Genomic DNA, 10,295 nt, shown 5'->3' on the forward strand with positions numbered 1-10,295 from the left:
GGGGAGACCTTTATGGCAGGGTGGGAGGCTGAGGCAAATCGCCTGGCTGCTGATTACGCGCAGCCAGACACCAGGGCGATTAGAAGAGCACACCATGAAGCGGTGTGCATCAGAGAAGCTTTAAAAACCAGTTTCATGGCTGGCCAGGCTACAGTGTGAAATATCTGTTTGTTTCTCCTTCATGAAAACCCGCCCCCTTTATTGACTGATTTTCTGTAAGGAACCCACCCTGCCCCTTCCCCCAGCTTTCTTTCAAACCAAATAAAGTCACTATCATTTAAAAATCATTTATTCTTTATTAATAGATTAGAAAAAGAGGGAGGGAACCCGGGTGGTATTTGGGAGGAGGATTACTGGCAAGGAAAAAGCCACAAAGAAAAGGTTAAAAAAATGACAGCCTTTTGCTTGGGCTGTCTACTGGGGTGGAATGGGAAGGTGTACGGAGCCTCCCCCCCCCCACGTTCTTACACGTCTGGGTGAGGAGGATACGGAACAAGGGGAGGGGGGAGGGTGGAACAGGGGCTGAAGCGGCAGTCTGTTTTCCAGCAGCCGTTCCTGAACCTCCACCAGACGCTGGAGCAGCCCCAGCGTTGCTTCCTTCATCCTCTGGTCTTCCTGACGCCACCTCTCATCTCGAGCGTCTCTCCTCTCCTCACGTTGGTCTCTCCTCTCCTCACGTTGGTCCCTCATGTCCTCACGTTGGTCCCTCCTCTCCTCACGTTCACTGACTTCTTTCCTATACTTTGAAACTGTTTCCTTCCACTCATTCAGATGAGCTCTGTCACTTCTGCTGGATTCCATAATTTCCGAAAACATCTCTTCTCGCGTCTTCTTCTTACGACGCCTTATCTGTGATAACCTTCGGGATGGAGGAGGGAGGCTTGAGGAATTTGCAGCTGCTGTAGGGAGGGGAAAAAAGAGAGAATTGTTTTAAAAGCTACATTTTGCAGAACAATGCTTATACTCTTTCACGGTGACCAACACTGTTCACATTACATAGCACATGTGATTTCTGTGCAAGGTCGCATTTTGCCTCTTAATGCTGAGTGCCTGTGGCTTTGCTGCTAGAGATCACAGGTCTGGGCAACAGAATTCTGCTTGCATGCGGCCATGGTAAGCCATTCTCTTACAGCTTCTGCGCCCTCCTTTCCCACATACCAAGCATAGCTTGTAGAGTGCTGCAGAAGCCTGGCCAATCTCAGCCAGTTGGGGGGGGGGGGGGGGGAGTGTGGTGGGGCTTGTCTGGGCCCCTTCAGGCAAGTAGAGTGCTGCGGTTTTTCTGTTAACATTCAGCAGCACCAGAAAACAAACTAACCACGGTACCTCTCCCCCCCACCGCGTGGCTGGTATCAGGGAAGATCCCTACAGGCACCAAACAAACCCCCCCCCCCCCCCCCCGCCGCCGCCCCCCCCCCTCGCCATGAATTCTCTGGGATGATCACAGTACCCCTCCCCCCACCGCGTGGCTGGTAACAGGGAAGATCCCTGCTAGCCAAACGCGAAAAACTCAGGGCCAATTTCCCATCTGCGCTTGGCTAACTGCAGGGAAGGATTTATTTTCCGCCACAGGCAAACAGCCCAGTAGGAACGGCCACCTCTGTCCCCTTAATTAAGTTCCCGTATTTCAACCAGGTTACCAGGAGTGATATCACTCTCCTGAGGATTACACAACAAGATAAAGAACGGATGTTGCTTGAATGCCAGCAAACACCGGGACCATACGCTGCCAGGCTTTGTCAGGCAATGATACCAGATTACTTGCTGCAAGCATGGCGTGGTCAAGTGTCCTACCATGGAGGAGGGAATAAAGATGCACTGCCCAGAAACCTTCTGGCAAGGCTTTCGGAGTACCTCCAGGAGAGCTTCATTGAGATGTCCCTGGAGGATTTCCGCTCCATCCCCAGACACGTTAACAGACTTTTCCAGTAGCTACAGACTTTTCCAGTAGCTGAACTGACCGCGAATGCAAAGTCAGGCAAAGTAATCATTAAAAACCGTTTGCTTTTAAAACAAGTTTTATATTTTAAAAGGTAAACTCACCTGAGGTGCCTTCCATGGGGTCAGAGTCTTGGGTACTGGCTTGGGAGGCTTGGGAGGCTTGGGAGGGTACTTCAGTCGGGGTGATAAAAAGATCCTGGCTGTTGGGGAGAATGGAGTGCTGTGTGCTCTCTGCAAGCTCATCCTCCTCCTCCTCCTCCTCTACCCCATCGGCAGAATCCTCAGGCGTCGAGACTATCCCCGACCCAGAATCCACGAACACAGGTGGGTTAGTGGTGGCAGCCCCCCCTAGAATTGCATGCAGCTCGGCGTAGAAGCGGCATGTCCGCGGCTCTGACCCAGAGCGACCGTTTGCCTCCTTTGTTTTCTGATAGGCTTGTCTGAGCTCCTTGACTTTCACGCGGCACTGATCTGAGTCCCTATTGTGGCCTCTCTCCATCATGCCCTTGGAGATTTTTTCAAAAATTTTTGCATTTCGTCTTTTAGAACGAAGTTCTGCAAGCACTGAATCCTCTCCCCATACAGCGATCAGATCCAGTACCTCCCTCACGGTCCATGCTGGTGCTCTTTTTCGATTATCAGCCTGCATGGTTACCTGTGCTGATGAGGTATCTGTGGTCACCTGTGCTCTCCACGCTGTGCAAACAGGAAATGAAATTCAAATGTTCGCGGGGCTTTTCCTGTCTACCTGGCCAGTGCATCCGAGTTCAGATTGCTGTCCAGAGCGGTCACAATGATGCACTGTGGGATAGCTCCCGGAGGCCAATACCATCGAATTGCGGCCACACTAACCCTAATTCGAATTGTTAAAATCGATTTTGGCACTACTCCGCTCGTTGGGGTGGAGTACAGAAATCGATTTAAAGGGCCCTTTACATCGAATTAACTAGCATCGTTGTGTGGACGGTTACAGGGTTAATTCGAATTAAAGCTGATAAATCCGAATTAAAGTCGTAGTGTAGACCAGGCCCAAGATTCTGTATGCACATATAGTTCTTTCACATACATATGGGAAAGTAGAATATTGGTGGCAGATATACTGTGCATGCTGTAGCATCTTCAAAGACCTATTGTTTTCCCTAATGGCCCTTCCCAACCAGCCATCCAGACTGATTGCATTCTGTCTAGTGGGTGTTCCCCGGGTGTACACACATTTGTAATAGATGCATAGACAATATTCCTAACTTCAGATACAAAAATGATGCATTCATGCAAATAGGATAATCATATTCAGTAAATCATAACTTTTTCAATGATATCTCACATGCCTTATCTTGTATAAAATACATCATAGTTATGCGATAATCATAACAACATCTCTATGAAGAATATGGGGGCATAATGCCTCAGGCTGTATATCTACACATGTTGGAATGACCTAGTGATAAAAACACAATCAAGCACTATCCTGAAAGTCTGCTCTGACGAAGGATCTAGTAACTTAAATCTGATCCTTAAATGTGATTGTGGGGGGGTTCGACTCACCACTGCTGGAGCCTCCTGCTGGTCACTCCAGGAATTAGCTCTCGACTGCTGTGGAGCGCCCTCGACGCGTGGTGTCTGGCCCATCATCTCTGCTGCTGCCCTGGGACCTACGTTGATCCCTGCTCGGCAGAGCCCTCTTCAGGACAGTCTTCGTCCACTTCGGGACACTGCCCTCCGGCAGGGCCCACTAGTCTAGTCTCACCCCCTTCCAGGGGGGTGTTGTGTTGTTAACAGCAGTCTTTCTGTCTGTCCCTGCCTCGCTGGCCAGCCACAACCCTGTAGTCTAGACCCTTATCTCAGGGGCAAGTTGCGGTCTCTCGGTCCCTCTCCTCAATGGCCAGGTGCAGTGCAAAGGGAGAAAGGGGGAGACCCAGGCTTGCCCGCTACTCTGGGTCCTGACCCAGGGACCCTCTAGCAGCAGCCTCACTCTTCCTTTCTTCCTTCCCCTCTTGCCTGCCTTGTTTCCCTGGGCCACTTCCCCTTTGGCCCTATGCATCTTCTCAACCCTTTTCAGCAGGGCTGCAGCCTGGCAGGTAATGGGCTGGAGCTCCTATCTGCTCCCCCAAGCCTGTCCAGCACTGCTTGGTCCAAGGTGCTGCTCCTTTCATGAGGAGTCAGTCCTTCTCCCTTGCTGGCCAGGGAGTGACTGCCCTCTTCCCAGCTAGGCAGCCTTTATATAGGCCCTAGCCCGGTCCTGATTGGCTGCCTCTTCTCCTTCCCTGATTGACTCTCCTCAGGCCTTCACTGATTGGCTGCTGGTCCGCGCAGCCTCTTTGGCGTGGTTTAGCCCTTTTTCCCAGGGCATGGGGCACCGCCCCACCACAGTGATAAAGATTTTATTGAACAGTAGGTTTAAAATGGAGAGATTTTGGAGCAGTGAAGCCTTTAATGACAGAACACACCTTTTAAAAAAACTAAAGTTCTATAATAAAAAGTAAGCTAGAGCATAGATGGAATAGACATGTGCCCTGCAAACTTCAATTTCACTGAAAAGTCTCACAATTTTCTTGTTCTAATAAGGTTAGGAGCACATCGAAAATTAAGACTTTTGGTTTACACAACAGGGAATAGATTATTTTCCCTTCTCACAAACTCAAAGATGCATCTACGAAGTTATTTTGAGTGTTTCAAGGTAGGCAACCACTAATTTCAGAAGATAACAAATGCAGCAGTCTCACCAAAGCATTGAATTAACTCAGCACAGTCAGAGCAGATTATAATAGTGATATTTGCTTCAGTTGTGAAGAGCAGAAGAAAGAAAATAGAAGGCTATAACAAGTAAAACTGCATTAGAGTGCCTGTCATTCGAGGATCTCAAAGCACTTAAACATGAAACCTCACAACACCCATGAAAAGCAAGGCAAATCATTTTAGAGCTCTGTTCAACAATTACTCCTTGAGCCAACAAACTTCTCATTTACTTTAAGGGGAGTTTTGACTGTGCAGGCAATGCTGAATAGGGGCCTTATAGATAGGCATACAGCAGGAGAGAATTAAAGTGACATTACCATGATCGCAGCAAGTCAATGGCAAGAGTCAGGAACAGAACCCAGTAATTCTGATTCTCAATTCCCTACCCAAACAGCACTAGCCTTCCTCCCATGAGTGCGACTGAACCAATTAAACATTTAAGTTAGGTTACACAAATACTGTATAATATATGTGCAAAAGAAACTAGCACTTTCAGACAAGCTATCCTTTTTCATTGACAAAAAAAGAACTCTCCTTTATCAAGTGGTAAATTTGCATGCTCATAGTTATGTAGAAGTTTAGTGGAACAATGAGTTGTGATATGAATAATGGCTTGATTTATAAATTCCACTAATTGATCTTAGAAACGGTGGCTCTTGCTTAGCTATTCAAATGTTGCACAAGTTGCTTATCTCAACAAGAGACTTTTCTCTATGTCCTCAGCCAGCCACTCCAAAAGCTCACCCAACATCCATTCCAGAGGTAACAGAGGTCTGATATTATGTCCTGACAGCCATCAAAGTTGGGTGGAAACAGGTGAAGGAGAGTAGAGGGGAGTAAACTCTAGAGCCAGAGAATATACTGCAGCCCCTTCTCATTCAAGCCGGGGAGTTCATAGAATCATAGAATCATAGAATATCAGAGTTGGAAGGGACCTCAAGAGGTCATCTAGTCCAACCCCCTGCTCAAAGCAGGACCAATTCCCAGCTAAATCATCCCAGCCATGGCTTTGTCAAGCCGGGCCTTAAAAACCTCCAAGGAAGGAATTATCATGATTACACAGCTGGAGGAGAGGACATTTAAGAGCCACTGTATCAAAAACCTAGGACAAAGTAAACTAATGTCCTACTAATCTAGTCTAGGGAATGATCTCCCACAGAACTAGTAATCTTTCTCAGACCCCTGTAATGGAAGCAGCAAAACAGACTTTTCATCCCTAGAGGAGAGATGCACTCAGATCTCAAAAAAGGAGATAATGGTGGCTTTTTGATGTGGGTTTAACATCTACCTATTCCTCCCTGCCCTTACCTTGAACCCAAACTAATCGCTAGAGCCAGAGCTTGGCTAGATATTTTAAGGCAAAAACCACCAGAGATGTCTTTGTGGCCATAAGAGGCAATACAGGGAATGGAAGTCCTCCTATACTTGAAGTTGGTGCAAATACTATGGCACCATCTCCCTGACCCTTCTGTTGGCTAATGCAGATTACCTAACTGAACAAAACTGTGTCAAGACTAGACTCACAGAATCAGTCAAGCAAACTGGATTTATGCATTCAGAGCTGGGGCCTTATCCTTAATCAAATGTAACGAGATTTTTTTTTTTAGCCATTATGCTTTCAACGGCCATGAAGCCAAGAGCAGGGGCAGTGTCAGATGAGATTCTGCTTTGTGAAAATTCTACCCAGTGGGACCAATATTAAATGTTTCAATCCCGTCCTGTGCCTTTTCAAGCTCCGTCCTTTATCTAGTGTCTCCCTGCCCAACACAACAGAGACTGAAGGGCTCCAACCCCTCACAATCCCTTACCCCTTTCCCCAGATGTAATATTCCCAGACTCAAGGCATCATTGTTCAACACTCTCCGACACCCAAAAATTGTCAAAGTTGATGCAAGAATCATCTTCAAATTTTCTCCCTACCTGTCCCAGATCCACAGACATGCCCCCATTCTCATCTACCACTGATCCATTCTCAGGGCTCTCTTCCATACATGAGAAATGACAAATCTTTACTGACAAAAAGCAAGAAGAAAAGAACGGCGAAAGAGCCTAAGCCATTTTTGCATAGCTGCTGGTCTCTGTGTATAATGCAAAGTGCATGAGAGCTAAGGGTTGAGCAGAGAGCCTATTAGTACTAGTATAACTACATACTGAAAACCAAAGTCCTAATTGTGAAGCTGGTATAACACATCTGAGGGTTCTGGTGACAATGAGGTCAAAGCTAGAATGCTACTTGGATACTCCGCGGAAGGTTTTTTGATGGCCTAGGAAGTATCTGCAGGCTGTGAAGCGTGGACCCTAGATATTTTACTGTATTTTATTGCCATAGGCAAATGTTCTGGATGCATGGCAGATCAATCTGGAGGCTATCAAATAAGCCATGATATTTTTAGACTTGTTCAAAATATGAGGCTTTTAAAAAATACATGGAAAAGCTAACCTTTCCAGTCTCTATGTATTTCTGGTTAAAATCTTCTCTTAGAAATATTAGGTAATCAAATGGAAGATAACCAGGTGATACATACAAAGAAAAAAACCATCTCAATGCTAGATTTACAATACTATGCAACAGGTTTCTTCATCAAGTTTATTACTCATTATTCATTAAGTTTATTATTTGAAACTCAGAATTAGAACAGCCAAGTTAAAATATTGCCCTAGTTGTTTCCTAAAGGTTCCTTTTCCTTATCATTTTATATGGAAATGAACACACTTGGTAAGTTTCTTGTCTAAAGTAATAAACACGCTACAAAGGTTACAAACATGGAATTAAAAGTAACACCTGAGATATATATTCAAAATATTATCAATCTGAATCTAAGAACTAAAGCCTCTGTATCCATTGCAATTCTAGTAGCTAAGCATAGAATCACACTACAGTGAATGAGAAAATCAAGAAGGGATTTTCTGTGTGAACAAGGCAGATAATATGCAGGCAGTCATAAATCTCAAAGGACAGGTCGGAGAGTCAGTGTCTGAATCTGTGCACAAACTATATGAAACTGGACAAAATTGCTTGTCAGATACATCACATACTCCTGGACTGATACCTACACAATGAGATAGCAGCTGAACCATAGGCTGTTTGGGTATTCATTAGAAGACTGAGGGAATAAGTATGCTTTCCCCAGGCAAAACAGCAGACCCGGCACTTAGGATAGTGCAATGACTACTCCCTCATTCTGCTCTCCATTGCACCAATCTGGGAGCTGGCTGGCCAAGCAAGGCTCTTATACCACATGAAGAGACATGATCTCTCACTTCACTATGCAGCGCCATGTGGATCAGTGCAGTTCTGCATGTCCCAGCGCAGAGATGGGCCTAAACAGCACAATTAAGCTGGCAAAATAGGGCAAAAATAAATAGCTAAATACACGGACCTGTTGTGATAGCATTAACTTGGAAAGTCACAATTGCTCATTTACCTCAGGTGCCCCTAATTTTCCCCTGTCCCATTTGCACTTGAAGTTACAGTAGAACCTCAGAGTTATGAATACCTCGGGAATGGAGGTTGTTCCTAACTCTTAAATGTTCGTAACTGTGAACAAAACGTTATAGTTGTTCTTTCAAAAGTTTACAAGTGAACATTGACTTAATACAGCTTTGAAACTTTACAGAAGAAAAATGCTGCTTTACTTATTTTTTAGTAGTTTATGTTTAACGCAGTATTGTACTGTATTTGGGGGTTTTTTTGGTTGTTTTTTTGTCTCTGTTGCTGCCTGATTGCGTACTTCTGGTTCCAAATGAGATGTGTGGTTAACTGGTCAGTTCGTAACCCTGGAGTTCTTAACTCTGAGGTTCTACTGTATAGTTTTGTGGTATTGGCCCCCTAAAGCTTTCACCAATTTACTATCAATAGGCTTTTTCAGCATGACAGCTCTTTCAGACCATACCTTTATGCCCCCTGAGATTCTCTCCCCATTGGTGCTGTTCTCCCAAGCACTGACTGAGAGACAGAAGAGCCTATAAAGGATCTGGACTGCACCCCTTCCCTGTATGTTTTCTTATGACAGGCAAGTCTCCCTTCCTCACTTCAGTGAAGCAAGCTTACTTGATATCAACACCTTGAGTCCATCCTCTAGGTAAGGACTAATCTCCCAGGATCTCCATTTTGTTGGTGGTTCTCCTCTCTCCGCAAAACCATACTGCCATAGTCTGGTAACACTATAAGAAAAGAAGAGCTGCAATTCACTCTTGTCTCAGGCCTCCAGCATTTGGTCCCTGACAAACAAACAGGAACAACAAGTCCAGCTGATTAAAAATAATGTTTTTTTCATCCTCAAAGCTCTTCTCTAATTCCCAGTAATTGCTCACTGTCCCACTTACAAGGTCTCCTTATTTATGCAGTTCTCACTGTACCCTAGTTGACCCAGGTATGTCTGTTCCTCTGTCATTACTTCTCAGCACTCCCTGCAGTGAGGGCAAACAAGATCTGGCGATTCTCCTGTTCAAGAAGTATATTAGACGTCTCTCTGCCAAAAGCTGGACAATGTCTATATACTTCACAATAAGGTATCAAGGAGCCATACACTTGTGAATATCATATATACTGTAACTAAGGCTACAATTATGTAACAGAGGTCATGGAATCCGTGACTTCCATTGACCTCTGTGACATTTTCTGCCCCCGGGGCTGAAGCTCCCAGCCAGCCCCCTCTCCGCCCCGCAGCTCCCAGCCCCCACACTTGTGGGGGCATGCTGCATCTGTCCAGCATGGGGCAGGAGGCAGGTAGATCCTGCAAGCTGCCCGGCTGTGGCAGCCGGGGAGGGGACCCCCTGCAGCTGTCCAGCCATGGTGAGGGCTGGAGAACCCTACAGCTCCCAGCCCCAGCAAGTGACAGGGGACCCCCATGAGTGCCCAGCCACCCCAGGGGCAAGGGGACCCCACAGCAGCCCAGCCCTTCAGGCAGGAAGACCCCACAGCTCCCACGCCCCACAGCGTCGGGGACTCCGGAGCTTCCACTAACCACACCAGTGGGGGTGCTGAACGCACCTCCCCATTTTATCAAGGATATTTTTAGTGAAAGTTTGGGACAAGTCATGGGCTTCCATGACTTTTTGTTTATTGCCTGTGACCTGTCCATGACTTTTAATAAAAACATCTGTGACAAAAAACTTAGCCTTAACTGTAACTACTGGGGTAGATGTTAGTGACGCTCATAGAATGTGTCTTAATATGGTTACAGGTCTTTGCTCTAAGCAACCTCATAATTGCTTTTAATTGGCTTTTCTTTAATTTATAGTTTCAATATAAATCTGCTTACCCTGGAAGATTTGCTATATTGTACATGTTGCTATAGGAACAGAATTATCCACTTTCACAGCTCATTTAAACAGGCAAGTTGTTGAATAATTGTAAAATCTACATCATTAACATTACTGAACAGATGACTGCATTCCAGGTTCACTCTTAGGATAGTAAGTTTAAGATGAATCTGCATGATGTTTGACAGCCAAAGACAACACCAAGTTTACTTATGTAGCTCTCTGCTACTGGAAAAAAGGGAAGACAGCTTTCACAGGAATCTAAACAGTGTCTAGAAATATAAAATAGACTTGAAAAAGGGAGAGATGTGGTTGGATGACAAGCATGCTTTGGTATCCAATAGAGATGTCCCTGC

At 45.6% G+C, this 10,295-nt stretch overlaps 1 protein-coding gene across 1 annotated transcript; it reads right to left on the reverse strand.

Moving 5' to 3' along the window:
- Positions 1-330: 330 nt before the first annotated feature.
- LOC135972615 (myb/SANT-like DNA-binding domain-containing protein 2) lies at positions 331-2,967 on the reverse strand. Its single transcript, XM_065551212.1, has 2 exons — positions 2,041-2,967; positions 331-899 (listed from the first exon to the last, which is right to left on the reverse strand). Exons 1-2 carry the CDS (start codon positions 2,585-2,587, stop codon positions 415-417), a joined length of 1,032 nt encoding a protein of 343 aa, XP_065407284.1. The 5' UTR covers positions 2,588-2,967; the 3' UTR covers positions 331-414.
- Between the last annotated feature and the right edge of the window lie 7,328 nt (positions 2,968-10,295).

The sequence above is a fragment of the Chrysemys picta genome, chromosome 7, assembly GCF_011386835.1.
Source record: "Chrysemys picta bellii isolate R12L10 chromosome 7, ASM1138683v2, whole genome shotgun sequence".
Classification (NCBI taxonomy): Eukaryota; Metazoa; Chordata; order Testudines; family Emydidae; genus Chrysemys; species Chrysemys picta.